The sequence below is a fragment of the Molossus molossus genome, unplaced genomic scaffold, assembly GCF_014108415.1.
Source record: "Molossus molossus isolate mMolMol1 unplaced genomic scaffold, mMolMol1.p scaffold_m16_p_1, whole genome shotgun sequence".
Taxonomy (NCBI): Eukaryota; Metazoa; Chordata; class Mammalia; order Chiroptera; family Molossidae; genus Molossus; species Molossus molossus.
The window spans coordinates 166,869,468-166,892,563 of NW_023425344.1; the positions used below are offsets into that span (position 1 = coordinate 166,869,468).

General features: G+C 44.8%; 1 protein-coding gene across 5 annotated transcripts in view; it reads left to right on the plus strand.

The window, feature by feature from the left end:
* Window positions 1-23,096, plus strand: part of NPAS3 (neuronal PAS domain protein 3) — an 872,889-nt gene that overhangs the window by 832,539 nt on the left and 17,254 nt on the right. For all 5 annotated transcript variants that reach the window (XM_036265119.1, XM_036265112.1, XM_036265127.1 and 2 more), the window contains 2 exons: window positions 9,804-9,997; window positions 14,836-14,942. In XM_036265119.1, the coding sequence (XP_036121012.1) occupies window positions 9,804-9,997; window positions 14,836-14,942 (301 nt within the window). The remainder of the gene's footprint in view (window positions 1-9,803; window positions 9,998-14,835; window positions 14,943-23,096) is intronic.

Below are 23,096 nucleotides of genomic sequence, written 5' to 3' on the forward strand. Positions count from 1 at the left end.
CATGTGTTGCGGTTCCCAGAGTCTTTGTATAAATTCTCACCAACTCGAGAAATGAAGGCTCAGGAGACTGGCAACACTAGTTGTTGAACTAAAGAAATTTAAGTAAAACACACATTCAACAACTGTGTTTAAGCAAGCATACGGGATAGAAAACATTTGATTTGTAGTATATCTTTCCTAATAAGAGCTCATGGGTTCTGAAGAAGATATATCATATGAGGTAGTATTTCTGGGGGTGGGATGGGTGTAGGGAGCTAGCTTCTATTCCTTACCTGGCAGGAGACTAGTTCTGATTTTTTTTTTAAACAGTGTGGGGAAATTGTAGTCTGTTACATTAAGAACTGCCTCTTCCCCCTCAGGACAGTGGCCCTAAGCCACAAGGGGCCGCGGGGGCTATGAGGGGATATCCCTTCCTCCACATCAAGTGATAGAGGAATAAGTTGCTCTCCACGGAGGTACAATGGTTCTCTGTCCTTCTCTAGGAGACTTTAATAAAGTAACTGAATCAAACGAAATTTGATCAGATGTGTCTAGTTCAGCCTACTTGCTTTGCCCCTTAACAATTTATCGAGGGGTTTCTACCCATGGTCCTGTTTTATTAAGTGATATTGGAGGTGTTCCACTCTCTGAGAAAATGTGGTTTATATCTTTGGCATACATTTACATAATCTCATTAAGGAAATCTCTCCAGCTTAAACTATCCCAATAAAATAACCGCATCTTTGGTAGAAGAAATACGATTTTCTCCAAAGGGAACAGGAAACAGATATGGAGTCCAGGCACATTTTGAGACGCTGAGGCTATAATTATGCTTATATATCTATATTTTTTATGTTATGTATTTGAAGTTTGTTAACAGATGGATAAGAATAATTGTTACGTTTGGAGGATACAGGCATGTAAGACTAGAATGCTGGAGCTAATGTATTTTCAATGCAGGTTTTAAAAATAATTTTTTTTATTTGTTGCCTTAGAAAATGTTTCTATATTAAAAACACAAACAACAAACAAACAAACAAACCAGGGTGATAAATCACCAGCAATCTCTCAGCTCCCCACTGGAGCCATCAAATTAAGGGTTAACCTCCCAGGGTTCCCCTGAATTAATCAGGAGCTAAGCCTGGGGCTGGCTGGGCAGGGGGAGGGGATGGGGGGAGGGGACCTCCCCCCAGAGGCTTGCAGCACCATAGTGCCCCCCACTGTGCGCGGCCACTGAGAGAAAGCGACCATTGCACATAAAGGAGCTTACACAGGGCTCTGGGGCTGCCCCTCAGGCAGCCCTTGCACAGGAGACACGCCCTGATCCCACACCAGCCCAGGATTCCCGCTGATCACGCCCAAGCTTCCATTTCCAAATGAAGACAGTGGCTCGTGTTCTATAGAGCAGGGCTTTTTTTCAGGTGAAATGCAAGTGTATGTGCGTCTTTCTTTGCTCCTTTAGGAGGCAGTCGGGGCTGAACTCCTGGGTCCTCTTTCTCCACCTGCTCAGCTCGCTCGATACAGATGAAGCTGCAGGTGGATGGACTGTACGGCCAGCCCCGAAGGCAGACGCCGAGGATGGCTCTGTATGGCATCCAAAGCATTTGCAGCACTCGGTGAAACGCAGATCCCGGGTCTCTCCCTCAATCTAAAGAATGTGACATTTTGGGAGTGGGACCTGGGAATCCACATGATCAATCAACTCGCCGGGTGATTCTTGTACACATTCAAATGGAACAACCAGTAATCCTAGAGTTGTTTTTGTTCAGAATAAATCCCTAATATCAGCCATAAGTGTGTTAAGCTCTCCTATTAAAGGACAAAATACACCTTCCCTCGGGTACCAGGCCCAGTCAGTTGTAGCTGTGTGTGCACTGGACAGAGCAGGCAGACTTCGTCTACAAGAGGAGGAGTGCCCACGGTTATGCTTGTGTGTGGGTCTGTTTCTCCTTCAGGCCCTTCGTATCGCAGTGACAGTACTGCACTTAGCCTGGCTTCCTTCCCCGCCCCCCCGCCCCCCCCCCCCCCCCCCCCCCCGCCTTCCACGGGACGCCCTTCCCTACAGCTGCAGGTCTGTCCACCTCCTCAGTGTTCACTGAGTCTTTCAGGAATCAGACCAAGCATCCAAACCAAATGGAAGGTTACAAGTCCCTAGGAATGAATTAACCATCTAACTGAGTCCTATCATCCACAAGGATTGCCTTCTGCCAGGGTTCCTTTTTCTTAGCTTTGACCGGGAAGCTTCCCCCAGTACCCAATTCTCCACTATCGAGCCCACCTCACACTGAGCCCTTCCGACACCCCGAGACCCTCTCCTTTCTGGTTCTGGCTGGTCTTCTCTGCGTATGTGCTGAATCCTGCCCCCATCACACCAGCCCAATGTTGAAGATCCCCGACCTTAGGCAATTCTTAGGGACAAACTCCTGGAAAGACAGCCACCACCAATGGGGCTCCTGAGTTGGTAGCCAACTCCATACCCTGGAAGAGGGCTACACTGTCAGCCGTCCCTGCCAAACCTCATTTCCTCTGCCTTTGGAAGTCAGCTTTTCCCTCTTCTGTTGTTTTTGTATCCCCTGTTGCTAAAGTCCCAATGTGAATTATGACGAAGTCTACTAGAGTAAAGTCAGTTTCTAGAAAGAAAATCTGAAATTCTGGAAAGGAAAGGGAAAGGGTATTCTACTCTCCTGCCCGCAGAGGGCCCCAAGGTGCCTCCTGCAGTCAGGAGCCCTCTTCTCCGTAGTGGTTGCCTCTATGCACAAGAACTTGGTCTCAGCCCCCCACCCCCACCCCCCACCCCCAGGCCTTGTGCAAAGACCTTGGTGGCAGGAGTCAGACAGACAGGGACAGAGAGACCTGTTAGGGCAGATTCTCCAACCTGTGAATCAGTGTGGACTACATCTGGGAAAACCCACTCCCTAAAAATTTGCATGAAGTCATTTACAGGAGGTTGACATTCTGGTGCTAGTTGAGATTAAGTTGTTATTCCATGGGCTAGATGTTTCCGTTCAGAAGACCTCGATCAGCCCTTATCTCTCAGCAGATGTGAGCCACCTCAGAGCCCCCATCGCTTAAAAATAATTAGCTGATTCTCCCACCTGAGCTAGTGATTTGATGATCTGTATGCTAAACCAGACTTCTCCGGGGGAATAAAAGAAAAAAGACCAGAGTGCCAGAAGGAAGCTTTTAAGGTAAATTTAGATCCCCTTACAGGACAAGTGAAAACTCTCTGAAGATGCTCTAAACCCAGGGAATCTGTGGCTCTTTCATGCCCGCAGCATTTCTGTTCACCTATTTGCTTCGCCCTGTTCTCCCCTTCACATTATATGTGGAAAATAATGCACATAATACTTAGCGCTTCCTTTTGATAAGGAAAACGTTTCCTATTACTCACACTGAGATCTCTTCCTAAAAGATGGAGACTAGCTGCCAGATGCATTTTTTTCTGACATGGACTTTCCTTCTGTGAGAATCAGCAGAAGGGAGGCTCTACCAAGGTCTTCGCAATGGGCTTGCTCGTGAGAAGGTGTTAGTGGAGCACATCTCAGTGTGTGTCACTAACAGATGACCGAAAGGAGCATATGACAGGAAGAGGAACATACATTTGTCCGAGAAACGCGGCTTGTCCACCCTCCCAATTGTCCTGAACTCTGCCGACCTGTGCGCCCAGCCTCCGCACATCCCCTCGTAGCACAGGAGAGAACGAAAAGTCAGACAAGGATTTCTTCAAGGTGGGACTAATGAATAATGCTAATTTGGACATTTTTATCAAAGACGGTGGGATTTCAACTCAGAAACCCTGTGCACTCTGCATCGCCACGGCCGCGTCCCGGCAGGGCTGGGGAGGGGGTTTAGAAAAACATAGGCTTTAGCATTTTTGTACAGCTCTTTATGATAAAACAAGAGCAATGAAGGGAAGCTCAGGGAGGATTGAGCTCTTCTACGACACTGAGCTCAGGAGCAAAGAATCTCTTAGTTCAGAAATCAATTTTGAAGAATGTGTGTGGATTTAAGACGAGACTAAGGTGAACCTTGAGAACACAGAGGCGGTTTTTACCTGGTATTGGCCAAAACAGAAGCAATCTTCCAACTCAGCTGTGATGCAGAAAAAGCCTATTGTGTGATTCTCTTTTTTTTTTTTAATTTTTTTTCCTTTATTGATTTTAGAGAGAGAGGAAGTGAGAGATAGAAACATTGATGGAAGAGAACATCGATTGGCCGCCTCCGGCATGCCCCACACCCGGGATCAGGTCCACAACCTGGGCATGTGTCCTGACCGGGAATCGAACCGGTGACCTCTTGGTGCATGGGTCTGCACTCAACCAGTGCGCCACGCCAGCCAGACTATTGTGTGATTCTTGAAGTCTGCTTTGCACGTATCGGCTCGCAGCTATACTCAAACTTCTGCCCCCACCTGAAGAAAAGAAGGGAGGGTAGTGCTGCGGCCTGAAAGGGCCCCTCTATTGAACATGAGCTCGTAGAATTTTCTAGAACTTCATGAGACCCTAGGTATCATTGCCTGCTTCTTAGCCTCCGTTTTATATCCGAGGGCATGCGACCCTCACCAAATGGCTTGCCAAAGCTACCAGACCCAGGATGGAAACCAGACGTTCTGTTTCCCAATTCAGTGTTATTTCTACTCCACAAGATCCCTTTCGTTTCGAAGCCACTCTGTTATTTCTGTAGTTCTAGCGGCTCTTGACATAATATTTGTATTTGGGCTTATATGTTTGTATGCAAAATTATTTTCCATTCACCTACTTAACTTTATAAGGAAGCCATCCCATCCTTTGGGATGTCACCACTGGGACTGGGGACAGTATGGCCAGCTTGGCATGTATCTCGGAATGGAATTGTGGGTGGAGAAAAGGGGGATTTAGAGCCTTGAAAAAATCTTACTTTTCTGCAAAAGTAATTATTATAGAGCAAGAGAACCTCAACTTAGAAAAAAACGTAAGTTGCCTTGGGCTTCAGATAAAGGTTGGCGGGGGCAGAAATGCCTTTAGTGTCCTCTCATCTCTCTCTGTTTTCTGCATTAGTGATTCCATTGAATTTCTGTTTTTAACTATCACCTCCAGAAAAAAAAAAAATTTCAAAACTGAACGTTTGACTATCATTTCTTAAGTAGCTAGCCCCTTTCTTCAACTATGCCCTGGATACGTTGTCCAGGACCTCGGCTGCTCAAATACAAAATGAATTTCCACAGGGAAATCTCTGTCTCCACACTGCTTGTACCCACCCCTGGTAGTTTCTGTGTTCTCAGTTACCATCTGGTCTATCATTGTCGTCATCATCATCACCCTATGAGACGGATGCAAAATCACGGTGCTCTCCCACCTCGCCTGTTCCCACTGCCAATCTCTACTCTTTGCCTGAACCTGCCGTTTGGGCCTATCCCTGTCTCTCCTCCTGGTCACAGCAGCTGTGCACCTGGAGCCTATGGCCGGTGGGCTCCCTTTTACATTCTTTTGTTCAAGCTCTTCTCTCTATCTGAAAACCTGTTCACCATCCCATGGCCATATCTTATGTCAGCAACGTGCTCTAACGCCAGTCTCTCATAGCCTTCCTGATCCGTTCTGTCCAAAGTATTTCTGGTCCGGCCAGTGTGGCTCAGTGGTTGAGCACTGACCCATTCACCAAGAGGTCGCCTGTTCGATTCCCGGTCAGGGCACATGCCCAGGTTGTGGGCCTGATCCCCAGGGAGGGACATGCAGAAGGTGGCCAGTCGATGTTCTCTCTCGTAGATGTTTTTATCCCTCTCTCCCTCTCACTTCCTCTCACTCTAAAATCAATAAAGAAAAAAGTAGTATTTCTGCCTACCCTAAACTCCCAAAGACCTCATTCTCTACCTTTCTTAATGTGCATATTTGTTACTTGATAAAAGTAGTACTTGTTGAGCATATACCATGCCTCAGGCATTTACATAGGCACTTCATACACATTTTCATTGAATCCTCTCAGCAGCCCTAGAAGACCTACAAGGGCCTCTACCCCAGAGGTCCCTATTTAATTGGCTTTGGGTACAGCTTAAACACGCGGATTTTTAAAGACTCCCTGGGTGACCGCAATGTGTGGCAGAGTAAGAACCTCTGGTGTAACTCCAGACCCATTAGCCAGCTAATCTCCAGGAGTAGGTATCACATTTGGAGCTTTAAAACACAAATGCTGGACTACAGCCCAGTCCTACCCATTTGGAATCTCTGGGGGACAGAGCCTGGAAATCCGTGTGTTAACAGAGCTTCCCAGGTGATTTTGTCACATGGCCAGGATGGAGAACTACTTTCTCGATCAGACACTGTCGTCTCCCACTATTACTGTATTTCGGGTGATTGTAGATGTCTACTCCCACTATGTAGTCCATAAACTCTCTGAGGACAGGTTTAGATTTGAGTCACCTTGATCTGTTCCCTGGCACTTAGCAAAATCCCTTGTACATAATACGTTTTAGAAATTTAAAAAAATAATAATAACAATAAATGCCCTTTGATGACCTCATTAAGAAACAAGGAACACCTTTACAGGATACTTATTATCTTCATACTAGGTTTTTAATCTCTAAAATACTGACCAGGAAATTAAGCGAGTCATTTTAATCTCTGAGCCTGACCTCTGCGTGGCAGGATTTGAACCCTCGATTCTCTGACAATACCCCTTCCTCCATCTCTCTGGCCTTAAAAGCAACTGTAAAGTGAAGCAACTATCTATGTGTTTCGATAGATGCTGTCAGACATGTTTCTAACATTTGAGTATAACCTTTCACATGGGGGGAAAAAACAGCTGGCATTATGAAATGGATTTGGGAAAACATTATCAATTTAAAACCAACACATTAATGATGTGACCTAAGAGATGTCCCTTTCTCATCAGTCCCAGCCTCCCACCCACAAATGTCATGTGAACAAACACCCTCTGACTGATAACTATTTCATTCCTATATTGGTAATTTTCTTCGTTCTCTTTATCTTCTTCTTAGTTTGTGCTATTTCTCAGACTTCTTAAATAACCTGAGCTTCTGATTAGCCATGCAGTCTATTTAAAGGTTTATATACAGATTACTGAAGGCACTACATTGGCATAATGTTTCCCTCAGTATGAATATGCACATAAAACGTAGACAGGGATAAAGCTGAAATGACAAGCAAGACCTAGAAACCTGGATTCTAGGCTCTTTTTTGCGATTTACAAGCCAGGTGACCCTAAATAGGGGAATAAATTTCCAGAGGCTCTTTCCTCACCTTAAAAAGGAGAGGGAGAAGGACCTAAAATAGACCCTCCAAAATTCTCTTCCAAATATTATTGTTTTAAAGAATTATAAAATTTCATAATTCATGACCAGGCTTTTGGTCAAGATTAAATGAATAATTGCTCCTTATCCATATTATTCAGTTGGTATTTTAAAAGTGAATAGAATCATGATGAAATTTGCAGACTTCTTTACAATTTAGAAAGTGTTCACCTCCTTTATCTCCTTTGGTTTTCATCCTATAACTGCAGAATAGTTACTATCCCCATTTCACAGAAAATGAAATTGAGGTGTAGAAAGGTTAAATGACTTGCCCAGGGTAACGAAATCAGAAACCAGCAAATCCAGGCCACTACTAGAGCCAACTTTGACCCCCCAGCGACACCTTGATGGCTGAGCTGGAGATGGGGGCTGGGTAGATCTGACGGGCCGGCAGCCCAGCCCCATGGCCTGTCTGTCTCCCCAAAATATTTTCTCCCCAGACACCTATAAATCACTTTAGAAGAGAATACCAAGCAGGGGTTTATTTAGCATATCATTTCTGCCTGTGTGTTTTCCTGCTCATTTATAGATCTGCGTTTTTCCAAGAAGCTGAGTGTGCCTGATAATACAAGACAGATAATGATAAATGAGCATCTATGTAAGCCTAACAGGGAGGAGGACCAGGAACTGTTAACACCCCTCCTGTGAAGTTAGTCCCATTTCTTTTAGCTATTTCTTTATTAGTTAATGAGGTCTTGCAAAAAAAAAAAATGTGTCTGTGATGGTGTTTTAGCATCCTTGCCTCTAGGAACATTTTCAAATATTCATCAAGTAGCTCGTCCAACCAAAGCTTAAAGCAAAGGTGCATTAAGTATGAATTTAGTTAACTTCAAATGTGGGTGGTCGAGAAACTGCTCCTGAAATAATCCTTCTCATTGGCATGTCCAGATGGGCGGCTCTGGGCACCAATGTGAAGGGGGAGGGGAAGAGGTGTGGTTCAGAACAGCCAGGACTTTGAAGGGCAGAGGATGCTTTGATCCTGCCTCCTGACTGACAGTCCTGTGGCTGGCTTTGGGAAAACTGAATCACTTAAGGGAAACAAAAACAAAATGAGAAAGGAATTACCAGTCAAGCCCTAGGAGGGAGAGCAGACCAGACGCTAGGTCTTACTGCTCTGGGAGGCCAGAGACCCACTTCCCACTTCGGTTTCTTATGGTAAAGAGGGAAAAGGAAAATCTCAAAAGATGGTTTGGTGCTCAGGGTTGCATTTGGCAACCCCAATGTGGAAGCTTGCTTAGCTACCAAACTGAGCTCTGGGTCCAGTGAATCGCAGCGATTACCTCCACGACCTGGTTTTAGAGGGCATACTGTAGCAGCATCCTCAGAACACAGCTAGAATGCACACACACACACACACACACACACACAACTGCCTTGACCCCACACATACACCCAACTTCCATCATCCCAAAGCAGTCACACAAATTCTTCCCACTTTCCACCTTTTCGTGATTTTGTTTCCCCAAAATATCATTTCATGAAATTAACACCTTGGCTTGTCTTCTACATGCAGTTTATAAACAAAGAAGCTTTTGCAAAAGACACCTTTTGATTGGTTCTCGGTGGCCTGAGCTACCTAGTGTATAATTAGGCTGAGAAACCGAAACTCAGCCCTAGCCAGTTTGGCTCAGCGGTTAGGGAATCAGCCCATGGACCAAAGAGTCGCGGGTTCAATTCCTATAAAGAGCACGTACCTCGGTTGCAGTTCTTCTCAGGCCCTGGTCGGGTCGTGTGGGAGGCAACCAGTTGATGTGTTCTTCTCACGTCGATGTTTCTCTCTCTCTCCCTCTCTCACTCTATCTGAAGATAAATAGAAAAAAGAAAAAAAGAAACCAAAACTCATAGCCTAATAGTCTCCTTCCTGTTTCTGCACAAGTAACCAAAATGAGCCCCCAAAATGGTGCAAATATTCCTGACCCTACTTTAGGAGGGGGTCAAGGAATAAGGAATGAAAGACCAAGTCCTCTGACCTTCAAGCTCATGGGCACTGCGATAAACCACGATATCGCTGGCTATTCAGTGCTGCCTCGGAATATCTATGCTCCAAAGGGCACATTCACGTCACTGCCCCTGAGCCTTTCATTCAGCGGAGTCTCTGGCCCTTCTCAGTATGAACCTCAAGTGAAGGAAAGCTCTGGCCTCACTTCTGAAAGCATATGGCCATGTAATCCCACCCAGTGCAGATTTGGAGACAAACATATCATCCATTAACAAATGTTTCCTTTTGCAGCTCAGTGCTTAACTTTCTGGTCATTTTATCTGGTTATAAACTTCCTCTCAATGTAAAAGAAAAAAAGAGTTCCTGAAAAATAGCGGTAGCACAGCATAATAACGATGCTGCCGTGAGAAATGCTCAGAGTAGAATATTTCTCTTCTGCTGCTTGCCTTGAGGACACAGAGGGCACGTGGACAGCCACTGTGATTACAAAAGATACAAGCTAACATTGGCTGTGCCAGATGTGATTTTGTACTTCTCAAAAGAAACACTGTTACATCCCAGATGTCAATCTGACTGTGTCCTGTACCTACTGTTCTATTACAGGTGATTCACATCACAGGCCGGCTACGACTGAGGGTGTCACTGTCCCACGGGAGGACCGTCCCCAACCAAATCATGGGTCTCGTGGTCGTGGCACACGCCTTGCCTCCCCCTACAATCAATGAAGTCAGAATCGACTGCCACATGTTCGTCACGCGAGTAAATATGGACCTCAATATCATTTACTGTGAAAATAGGTACTTGGTTTTTGTTTCCATTTGCCCGGCTGTGTGTTGCACATTGGTGAGGGTTGGTGTTTTCAGCAGGCTGAAGGATTTTACTCTCCCAATGAGGTTCATTATAAATCCTGATCTTTTTTCTAATGGCTGCTTGGACTGACACCAAACATGCTTTTTACTTAAAACGTACACTGCCGCCGCCCTGATTTACATTAGGGATAACAATGGAATTAATTGGGATACCCAGACATCCATGTGCTACAACTAAGGTCCATTTTGGCCAAAAACCCATGGAGAGAGCAGGGCTGAGACATTATTGGGAAAATGAAGCAGTAAAGGGTATCTCCCGCCTGGCTGGTGTGGCTCAGTGGTTAAGCATTGACCCAGGCACCAAGAGGCCGCCAGTTCAATTCCCGGTCAGGACACATGCCCAAGCTGTGGGCCTAATGCCCAGTGAGGGGCATGCAGGAGGCGGCCAATCAATGTTCTCTCTCATCGATGTTTCTATCTCTCTCCCCCTCCCTTCCTCTCTCTCTAAAATCAATAGAGGAAAAAAAAATTTTTTTAAAGGGTATCTTCTGATGCCTCGGCCAGAGCCTCTTCCTGACCACTGCAAGGGCCCAGCCTCGTGACGGTCAGTGTTCAGACAGGCATTAAACACATTGCCTTACTCAGCTCAGGCTGAATAACAAATTACCGCAGACTGGTGGCCTAAACAGCAGACAGGTATCTCTCATAGTTCTGGAGACTGGCAAGTCCAAGGTCACGGTGCAGGCGGGCTAGATTCCCGGGGAGAGCCCTCGTCCGGCTCACAGACCGCAGCCTCCCGCTGCGTCCTCACGGAGTGAGAGCGAGCTGTGGTCTCTTCTCTTACAGGGACAGCAATTCCATCACAGGCTCTAGCCCGTGACCTCATCTAAACCTCATGTAAGCCAAAGGTTCTGCCTCCTAATACCACCACCCGGGGAGTAAGGGCTTTCCATATGAATTGTGGGGGACACACACGGTCCACAAAACATATAGAGAACTAATGAGAATTTGACACACACACACACACAAACACACACCGAGACAAAGAAGGACCCCAAAAATTGCATCGGGATTCTGATCCTGATATAGGTCATCAGACTGATCTGGGGCTTTCGACACATAGACTTAAAACTTCGTAATTCTCGCTTTCTTAAATTAATTCATTTTTTAAAATAAATGACTTTGCAGTCCTTCCTCAGGATTGAGCTTTTGTGAAAGGACTTCCTAGCTTTTGGTTAAAAGTTCACTTTTTCCATTAAGCACACAGCAAGGGACAAGGAAATGGGACGATGCCCCTTCAGACCTTTCACCCAGAAGTCACCAGCCCATCAGACCAATTTCCAGAGGAGAGAATGCGGGGTGGGCGGGGCAGAACGGCGCAGTGCGGGCGCCCTGGTGCCACAGGAAGAATTACTGATTCGGTTCTGAGAACATGCTTTTGTGGCGCAGTGTTTCAGGCACGGACACAGGGCGTGTCCCCTGAGCCCGTGGGCACCTGTGGAGGGAATAGGAACGAGCGAGTGCTCCAGCGGCCCGAGGACCAGCCCTCTGCCCAGCGGGCAGCAGCGTCCACTCGGCGTGGGAAGTGCTAACCGTGTTGGGGCCGAGTTAGAAATGCCTACCGTTTCCCGTCAGGATTTGATTCAGAGGACAGAATTCACCAGTGGGAGAAGATATCCACCTAACTCTTAATGTCCCGTGGGGTGGAAGATATCATGAACCTGACACTATTATTTAATAAGTAACTCTCAATCATGTCTCAAGTTTTGGTGACATCTATGAACACTTTTATCATCGTGACTGCATACTTGGCTATATCTAAGGCATTCTGGAATGGCCACAGAATGTCAGAAAATTCAGCTGGATGATTGGCTAGCCTTGGCAAGTAATAATAAAGATGACTAACATTTATTGAACACTTACTACACATTTGGCAATGTGCAAAGCTCATTATACAGGGTGGGGCGAAAGTAGGTTTACAGGTGTTCAGATGGAAAATAATACCGTAATTAATAAAGAATAATACAAGAATAAACTCTGGGTTTCACGTGCTCACAACTGTAAACCTACTTTTGCCCCACCCCGTCTGCACCCACTCAGTTAAGCTTCCGGACAGTTCCGTGAGGCAGGCCTTGCCATTGTCGCAATCCCCCTCAGGCAATTTCAGCTGAAAGACAAAGGTTAAGTGACTTACCCCAGGGCAAGATTTAAACCCAAATCTGCGGGATTCAGACACCTGCGTTTAGCTATATTCTGTGGTATTTCCCTGTGTTCCTTGTCTCTTATTTTAGTTCAGAAGTCAGGCTAGAGGGTAAGAACTGGTCAGAATGACTGCCAAGGGGGTCCTTTCACACATATGTTCCCATGAAAAACACAATCACAGCCCGGCAGGTGTGGTTCAGTGGTTGAGTGTGGACCCATGCACCAGGAGGTCACGGGTTTGATTCCTGGTCAGGCACATGCCCAGGTTGCGGGCCCAATCCCCAGTGGGGGGGGGGGGGAGGGCATGCAGGAGCCAGCCAATCAGTGTTCTCTCTCATCAATGTTTCTCTCTTTCTAAAATCAATAAAACACATGCACACATCCACAATCACAGCCCAGAAAGCTATGTATTCACTCATTTAAAATGTAGAATGCTGGAGTCCCAGGGAGGCAGAAAGTCAAAGGGTAAACTATGATATTGCTTCTTGGAAACGTGTCAGCCACCACCAATCCCTCCATTAAAAAAAAAAAAGGAGACTCATTTTATTTACCTAACATTTACCCAGTGATTGTCCTATCCCATCCCAAAACCATCACTTAATTTTCTTTCCTGTGATCACAGATGAATTCTTTTGACGCGCTCCATGGAACCCAGCACCTTATGGTGCCATTCTAGTAACTGAGACTATTTTCCGTGATCACTTTAAGGGATTTTTTTCCTTCTCATTAAAAAAAATGTTCCACAACCCCTTATTAGCCAATACAATACAGCATAATTTACCAACTGCAGATGATAGTAATTATTAAAAAGACCTGTGTGAAAGGTAATTGCATATTTGATCTAAGAGAGAAGCACATCATGTGTCAGGAGCTATGCTACATTCATTTTATTCGTTAATCCCCTCACCAGCCTCCTAGGCTGCTTACAGATCAGGAAACTGAGGCTCAGAGAACAAGACGCCATCGGATTCGGATTCTGATAGAGGTCAGACTGGTCTGGGGCTTTCAACACAGATAGTAAGAGGTGTTTGAACACTGAACTGGTCACATTCGCCACGGTAACAGGCTCTGGTACAGAGAAGTGGTTGAGTCGTTTGGAAGGATTTCATTCAAATAAAAAATAAACAAGAAACGTCTTCCCTAAGGAATGAAGTGGCTTTTTCCTGGGGTTTATTGTTTAATTAGGGAATTGCTAACTAGAAAGCAAAGCCGATCCTTGACTCTACAGACCGTTCCTCTCCCCCGGTTCCCTTGGACAGCCTCCGGCAACGCTGACTTCTAATGCTTCAGAGGAGCTGGTAAATTTCAGAAACACCAATGAGGGCCTTTTAATGACATCCTTGTTCCCTCATTTGCAGAAAGGGGGTGTAAACTGTGCAGGGAAAGCAGCTAATGGTTTCAGGAAAATACCAACTCATCTGTTTTGTACCAGAAAACCAAGGAATCCTGAGAAAATGCTCCTTTCTATGGCCCCTTTTAGGCATGTCTTACCAAGAATTCTAGCTCGGCCAAGTATATGCTTTATATTGCTAGACACTGAGGAATTCACTCCACTGGGCAGTGTGTTTTAATTATACTCTACATTATTCTGCTTTTGTTTTGGGTTTGTTTTTTTTTTTCTTATTTCCCTGCCTTGGGAGTCAGATTTAACTCTCCAGCAGTGATCTCATGAGTTTCTTAAATGTCTCATTTCTGAAGACTCACTTCATGTTTGAATAATTATAAGTCACAAACCACATAATGCACAGGGACGTTAAAGAGAATAAGTTAAACAAAAAGTGCATTTTATTTGGGTCGGACCAAAATGAATCTGTCCTTGGAAAGGGAGGAGGAGAGTAAGCATTGTGACGTGCTCGTGGAAACCAGGCAGATCCTCCCAACATGTTTTCCAATTTTGTTCCATTTTCCCGTGCTCCTGCCTGCGGACACTGACGTCTGGACAGTCCATGACACAAGCTTCCATACCTGCCGAGCACAAGGCTGGCAGAGCTTCTGAAATGGTGTAAAAGTTTCTGTGTGGAAGCCACCACAAAGTACCAGTTAAAAGGGCTGGGGGGAAAGCTAAACTCCCGATGACTGAGGCTGAAAAAGATAATACCCCCAGGCATCTGTGTGTCTCGGCATTTAAATTAAATCCCTTGAAATGCCAGTTTGGACCTTGTGCCAAAAAGCAGTTGAAGCCCTTTTTCATGGAAATACCCAGTAGAAGACCAATCTGTTTAAATGAAAGGTGTCTCTAATCATTTGGTATCAACATAACATGTTTCTATTTTATTATGTAACCTTGAATTATCTTGGCCTCTAATTAGGATCTTGCATTGTTCCTGATACTCAACAATTTTCATGGAATTATGTTGTCTAAATCTGTATTCGGATGCAAAAATAAATAAAACATGATCTAATTATTTAAACACCATTGCTTGATCTAGCACATTTTCTACTTTTGAAAAGGTCTGTTACCCATTAAAGAAATAATCTTATGTGTAAAGGGTTTTCCCCCAAAGTGCCAAGTCCTCCCGGGTACCTTGGGATCATGAAAATTGCCAGTCAATGCGTTTCTAAGTCACGTGACTGTTTCTGTATTTTCTCCCCTTCTGAATTCCAGTCTGTTGCTCTTGTTGTAGGATCAGTGATTATATGGATCTGACCCCTGTAGACATTGTGGGGAAGAGATGCTACCATTTCATCCACGCCGAGGACGTGGAGGGCATCAGGCACAGCCACTTGGACTGTAAGTACCTCGCGTGTGTGGGCACAAGCGGGCTGGTTTGTCTCTTTCTGATGCCTCTGTAGTTTCAGCGCCGATGTCCCCCTTCAGTCTCCTGTGTGCATTTGAGAGGACTGTCGGCAGGCGGTGAGGAAAAGTGAGTCATAAATCACTTCAGCTTGTGTTGGGATTAGGTGGAAAGTTGGACCTCGAGCCCGGAGAGATTGCGGGGTCTCTAGGCGCTCGCCCGGGACTCTGGTCTCTCGTGCTGTCTCTCCCACGGAGTGATGGCGGGACGTTCGCCTTAAGTGCTTTCTTGACCCTTTCATTTTCCAGAGAGCAACTTCCACTCTGAAATGTGTGGTTTCAGTTTCAAAATAGACAAGGGAGAAGACAAGTTCAAACAGGCCGGCGCCTATAAAATCCCTACTTGAGTAGCCACAGAGCGGGCGAGGGGGAGCGGGGCGAGGGGGAGCGGGGCGGGGGCAGAGCCCGTGTCCTCTGGAAAGAGGGTTGTTCAGAGCAGGGGCGTCCCTGTCCGGACTCCTGGGAGAAGGACGCTCAGCTCAGCTCTTTGAGTCCGGTTCCCAGCGCCTGACTTGCAGGCTGACCTCCGCGGCTCCATTTGTGGCATTTAAGCAAAGCAGGACCAGCAGTTTTCTGGCTGGGTCCAAGCAGAAACCTGCACACCAGCGTCCCCATGACGTTTTCCCTCACCAGACTCAGCGGGGCTGTTCACACTGTGCGCGGAAGGGGTCCCACAAGCCCAAAGGGCGGGAGGCATTGGTCTGGTAGAGCTCTTAGGAAGGGACTGTCTCCTTCCAACCAGAGGTCCTTTTTATGACCACTCTGTAGACTCTTCCTAAAAGAGGAGGACCCTACCAGCTTTCTTCCTAGAAGGTCCTGAACCCAGTCCTGAAGTCTGGTTTTAAATAGATGGAAGGTGCCCTGGCCAGTTTGGCTCAGCAGTTAGAGTGTCGGCCTGCGGACCAAAGAGTCCTGGGTTCGATTCCGGCCAAGGGCACGTACCTCGGCTGTGGTTCGTCCCCAGCCCCAATTGGGGTGTGCGCTGGGTGGCAATCAATCCATGTGTCTCTCTCACATCGATGTTTCTCTCTCTCCCTCCCACACTGTCTGAAGATAAATGTAAAAATATCCTCAGGTGAGGATTTAAAAAATAAATAAATGCAAGGTGCCACAAATGAGATGGTCCATCTTGAAGCTGAAGCTTTTTTGTAGTAAAAGTAGCCAGATGGCCCCTGTGTTTTCCTCTCTCCCCTTTCTCGCCAAGGTTGAAGAGGGCCATTGTCTGCTCATTTCAAACTCAGATCTTCCAAAGGACAATAGAGAGACTGTAAGCTAGACAGAGTCTCAGAGTGGGAGCATCTTGTCCTGTGTTTCTAACCCTACATTAGCAACCGTGACCTGGGACCAGGTTCAGTGGCAAATGCTGCATATACCGTGTCTCTGCGAGGAACCTGCCTGCAAAGCTGCTCTCCCGCAGATTCTGCCCCCGGGGCAGAGTGCGCGCCTTGGTATTGCACACAGGGCTTTAGGGGACGCACTTGTTGCTGCGAATGAATGGGTGGTGTGTATTGCAGAAGCAGATGGCTCTTCAATTAATTGCGGGGGGGGGGGGGGGGAGGATGATACTATTTCCTGAAAGGAAACATCAGGGTTTTTTGTAGCTGGGAATTTAGAGAAAATGAAAAAAAATCAGAATCTTTAGAGGAAGCCATGGATATATTTTTGAACCAATATATTCCAGAGAACCAGACTTTAAAAAATGAATATATATTATTTGTAGGACACTGTCATCGACCTTGTGTGGGGGGAGAGAGGGGTATTTTTTCATTTGGGAATCTTAATTAAGGTCTAAATTTAGAAACCTGACGCTGACCAAAAAAAGGACTTTGTCATCTTTGGTGGTTATTTGGAAAACATCATGCTTTCTCTCTGGGATTTACAGCTTGAAGAAACCCAATTTCTCGAGTACAGTGAGCCAGGGCAGTTCATTTCTTCCCATAAAGCAAAGGTCTCCAGCAAAATATGTTTGATGCCATTCTTTCCGATCTACTTTTATCTCATTTTCGGTAAACGGAATAATTTAAGAGTGCTGAAAATAAACAACTCTGCCATTCCCTATTGTGCCAGGCTCCTAATTTCTCTGGCATCTTGCCAGCTAATAAACAGAGAAGGTATGCTTGCAAATTCTGTGATTTTTTTTCATTACTTGATATTGACATACTGGCTATTGCTTTATGATTTAGCCTACTAACAATGATTGAGTTCACTCTTTTAACTCATACATATGACTTCTAATTTTAAATTCTTTTAATAACCTTAAACACATGAAAAACAAATAGAATGAGGCGATCATCCTGCACAGTAAAATACACTTCACATACTTAGCTATCACACTGCAGAATAACTCCACAATGTCAAGTAGCACACAATTAGTAAAACTGTAGGGGGAGGAAAAGGAGTGTTTTGATCCTGAAGAATTTTGATCCTAATCAGATTGAAATTTCATCGTTCTTGTAGTGCTTAATATCTTCAATCTCATACACACACACACACACACACACACACACACACACACACATCAAACTGATGGCAATGTCAGGTTCTGCATTCTGGAACCGAAATAAAATGCTAAAATATACAAATGCATCTCGCTTTGTACAATAAACATTAGCATCATTATAAAGTAAGATTGAGTCTAAAATCGTGTGATGGAATGTCCCATGTTTACCTAATTCTCTGACTAAAGCCAGCCCAGTAACAAAATGACAGAGCGTGTGATAAGTCTTGGTTGTGTAAACACAGGGAAGAAAGGCACAGAGCCCGCACAGCATCCTGCTTGCCCACAGCCCTGGGCTATTAGTGAAGGATGCCTCAACTGTGCCTTCTTGGCAGGAGAAGGTCAGAGTGACAGAGAATCAGCTCAAGAATAAGATAGAATTCTAAAACAAAGGCATGGTTAAAAAATAAACCACATTAACTATTTAGCTTTTCTTCCTGGAGCTATTGGCACAATTCCTGGTTCTGTCCATGAAAGACAGTCTTTAGTTATCTGATAATATTTCTGATCTGATACTTTGATATCTTTCTTATGCTTCAGTTTATGGATAAAACTTAAAAAAAAAAAAAAAGACTCAATAGACTTTGATAACCCAAAATGCTATCTTTATCACACATCTCTTTTCCTAGCATAGGCATCTGCAAATCCTTAGGTGAACTTGTCTCTAGAATGAGAAAAGTAAAAGGGAATCTCAGCTGCAGCAGCATTTGATGACATTGATAAATTGAACCAAGGACTTTGAACCATCTTTTTGCCCATTAGGTTAGCATGAGATGCCTGAGAGTTCACTGGGTTTCAACAGAAAGAGTCGCTGAAAGTCATATGATCTAGACCAGCGTGGTAAATTAGTGAAATTATACTGGTATTCCAAAACCAAGGGAGTTTTAGGTCCTCTTTTTTCACACCGTGAGGAAAATCCTTTACGATTTCTTTTTTCTTTTTGTCACCTTTATTCTTTTGAGTCACCGAACTCAATCTCATTGATTCTTCAGGCCAAATTGACCAAATCAACATGCCAAGGTTTGAATTTCAAACCACTCATATCAGCCATTATTGAGCCTCTTTGCCTATCACCCTCCAGTTCTCCGTTGCTCAGGAGGTATTGACCTGGAGATGATTAGTCGTGTTGCCCAAGAGTCGCACATTCCAGTCACCTAGAGCAGCTATGTCACTCCCGAATAGAAATGTCATGGCACAGCCATCCACTACTCTACCTTTACCAGTGGCCTGAAAAATAGAAGGGCAACCTGCAAACACTAAACCAGCCAGAGAAACGTACTCTCCATTCCTCTCTAGTCCTTTTTAATCCAGCCTTTTGTCTACAGAAGATGCTGAATTTGTCTTGAGATACCTCTAGAGTTCCTTCCTGGTCAAATCAGCAGCAACTCTCTGCCAAGAGAGGCCCGAGGGAAAACTTCCTCCACCACCAAGGCTCAAGGCTCTGGCACTTTGGAACTTTGCAAAAGAAGCCAGACAGCATAGAGCGGGGTCAGCTTTCCCTCCCTACAGCCTTGCAGGACGCGGAAACTCTGCAAGGGTTATTTCAGAACGGGAGAAGGACTTCCACCTTGTCTATAAGATCATGTCAAGTTAAAAAACATGGTCTGCCCAATATATTTGGAGGGTGTTAAAAAAAAAAAATACAGTAGCCTAAGTGTTTATTTCTTAATTACTAATTCTATACTTCCTAACAAAACTAATACACAGCTACCTGGCGTAATGCATTCCATGCTGTTTTGCATCAATAACCCCTACACTTTCCTCCTGAAGGCGTCTCATCGCCAATGCAAGCCGACTGCTTAATGCAGGACTAATTAGTATATCCCCTTCCAGTCTGCAGGCCCTCCATTGTAATTCCTTCCCAGCTCATTTTTTTCCACAACGGAGCATCAATCAAAGTAAGTGCCCTGCCTGCCTCGGAAACACAAGATGTCCTCCATGCATTTGTCATCTGCCACACAAACAAAGGGGGAATTTAATTGTTGACTTGGGTACGCTGCCATGGCGCTCAGCAGCGGAGGCTGGGAGGCTGCGAGTGGAGGGAGAAGGGAAGGCATCAGCTTTGATGGGTGGGCGAAGTGCAGAGAGCACACACCCCCGCCCCTGCTTTCTGATCTTAGCCTTTTTCAGGGCTGACTCTGTGGGGATTCACTGCCACCTAATCATTGGCTGGACTTCTTTTCCCCAAAGCAAATGATGTTTCCTCTTCTTTCATATGAATATGAAAATTCCCATGAAAGGAAATGCATGTAATAGCCACCATGTCTGACTTTTTTTTTTAAAGCCAGGTCAGCCCTTATCGGGTGCCTGTCCACTAACAAAAAAGATTGTCACGCAACACAAATAAAGCCAGGTTTTTATGCTGGAGTGAATGAGTATTATTATTTTATAAATTTTTCGGGGTGGGGGGCAGGGTCAGGGAGGGGTGGCAAATGCTGATTTGGGCTTTTCAAGTCCAGGGACAGGCAAACAGAGAACTGAGACCATCAAGGGCCCCACCACCAGCGGACTGTCCCTGTGACAGTGCATTACAGAAATGCGACTTTCGGGCCTCCCCCCAGGCTTCGTAAATCTGAATCCACAGTTAACAAGATCCCAGCTGACTCAATTTATGTTAAAGCTTCAGAAGTACTGACTAGACTAGTATTTAGAAGGAATTATTTTACATGGAGTAAAAGTAAATATGAATCGACTCAGGATGTAAGGACTTCATTTTCCAATTGGATAAATGTATTAGTACTAGTAAATTGTGAGCGGTGAATTGGCTCTCAGGGTATCTCAATCAATGTTCAAATGAAATGAGTATGTGATTACTTGCTAAAGCAATCAACTTCTTTACAAAGATGTAAAGTTTTGAATATCCGTGGAGAAAGTTCAGTGTGAAAAATAGTAATAGTCAACTTATCGTCAAAAGGCCTTCAGTTTTTTCCCCCAGGTTAATATTTTCCTATGTACTTGATTACACGTGTGAATATTCCTGTTCCCTTTTCCTGTTCAAGTTCATCTAACATTTGTGAGTACTTATTATGTACAGAGTTCTCTGGTATTGCTATACGGTTCTAAAAATAACTAATCTATGGTCCCTCCCTTCAAGGAGCTTGCATACTAATAGAACAGGGAGCATGAAACAGCCAGTTTGCAAAAGGTGGCATAAAATTAAGGCTATTGAGATATATAAACAAGACACAGACACCCCAGAGGTGGGGCGACCGAGGCAGGATGGAGAAGTGCCACAGGAGGCATGTTTCCCTGGCCCTTGAAGGAAGATGGCAGGGAGCCAGGCAGACGGGGGATGTCGGAGGAGAGTGGGGTGGTTAAGGGCATACCAGGCTTAGAAGACCTTCCGAAAGGACACAAAATACAATCACACAATCTTTCCTCTCTGCTCAAAGAGTTAGCCAACATTTTGGTTTGATTGATATATCCTAATACAATCCTAGCATGGATTCTTGTGGGGGTTTTTTTTTTCTTATTACTATGTTAATTAGTAGCTGCTTTTATTATTTAAAAACAAAAGAACACCTGATATTTGAGAGAAAATAACCCATAGCTCTTATAAAGCATTATCAGAAAAAAGAAAATACTTCTGAATCATCCTTTAACCTAAAACAATGAACTTAAAATCAATTCCATTATTATTTATAATAGCATCTTGTTCTTGATCTTGCATAAAATGCATATTTAAGAAATATTTTCCTTAAAATATTGATTTAATAACACCCTGCATATCTCAAAAAACCTCAAACTTTTTTACACATAACAGCAGCATACAATTTAATTTGCACGTCTTTATTTATTTATTTTGATTTTTTATTTATTTACTGATGTTAGTGAGAGAAGAAAGGAGAGGGAGAGAGAGATAGAAACACTAATAGAGAGAACATAAACTGGCCGCCTCCTGCATGCCCTCCACTGGGGATTTGGCCCACAACCTGGGCATGTGCCCCGGCGGGGAATCGAACCGGTAACCTCCTGGTGCATGGGTCGACACTTAACCACTGAGCCACACCAGCCAGGCTGCACATGTCTTTAGCATGCAATGTTTTCCCCCCCTTATATAGAGTTCACTGAAGATCAGGTTATTGGAACTCACTGATGAACATCCATATTCTTTCTGACTTCCTAGAATTGTTAATGGGGCTAGATAACAGAAAACTCAAGTAAAAATGACTTATACATTCTCTGTAATTGTCTTAACTTTTACTTCATGATCAAAAGACAGCTGAAGCACCACCAATTGTCAGTCCCTCACAAGACAATGTCCACAGTCAGGAAAGGGTCAGTCGTTATATTGTGTTCGTTTTGGAAGGAAAAGGAAAGATTCCCATAGTCCCTCCAGAGGAGAGACGCCCCCTTATGTCCAGCACTTGCCCGATGTCCAAGCCTAAACCACACAATGGGAGGGGTGGAATTAACAGGACTGCTTTAAACAACCACGGTTTATCCCCCAGAGACCTGGGAGGAGACCATCAAACACAAAACCCCAGATCAGAGTTGCAGCCAGAAGAGCTGTTCAGTGAGTAGTCGACAATCAGGCTACACAGGAGAATCTAACATTTTTACAACCAAGTCCTTAGATTTCTGAAACATCTACAGAACAGGTGAACAAATGGAATTTGTCTGGGCTCCTTTAAATATTACTGACTTTACAGAATACTAGTGTTTGTGTGCCTATACCTCACCATTTTCATATTTCTTGTTAAAGATATTTAGTAGAGCCCTGGCCGGTTTGGCTCAGCAGTTAGAGCGTCGGCCCGCAGACCAGGGAGTCCCAGGTTCAATTCCCGCTAAGGGCACGAACCTCGGTTGCAGTTTGTCCCCTGCCCTGGTTGGGGTTGTGCGGGTGGCAGCCACTCAATGTGTCTCTCTCACGTCGATGTCTCTCTCTCCCTCTTGCACCCTCTCTCCCTCCTGCTCTATCTGAAGATAAATGCAAAAATATCTTTAGGTGAGAATAAAAAAAGAAAAGAAAAAAGATATTTAGTGGACTTAATGAAGTGACTGCATCCAGACACACAGGGTCCCCGAGGACATAAAATAAATCTGGGTATAAGATCCACCTCCTCCCTTTTGCCTTTTCGGAGTTCCCCCTACATTCCAACTTAACCTCCCCAAACCCCTTTACTCTTCTATTTTAAAGGAAGGATAAGAATTCACCCAGGCCACCCCCACCCCCCACCCCACCCCCTCACTTTCCTGGACCTACATACCACTTTCCCTCGTGGTTATCACTGTTATACATTTATTAGTGACAATAACTGATAGAGATCTGGATCCCATTAAAAGGCAAATAGAAGTAAATCCTTGGTTTCAGAATGAAGAGAACTTTCCCAATACTCTCCCACCGCAGAGAGACCCGCCCTGGAGCCTCGCTGCCCAGGGCTTCAGCACCTTGCAAACTGGAGCCAGCCACTGGCGAGGGGCATGGAATCCCTGCCACTAAGTGAGACTATGTAGGAAGACAGGCCCGCGACAGGTGCCTGGCACAGAGCAGGCACTCAAAACAATATTTAGTGAGGAGCGAATAAATCCACCATGTCCCTCATTTCCTGCCATAACTCTTCTTTAATTCCATGCTGAAGAGTTTACTGCTT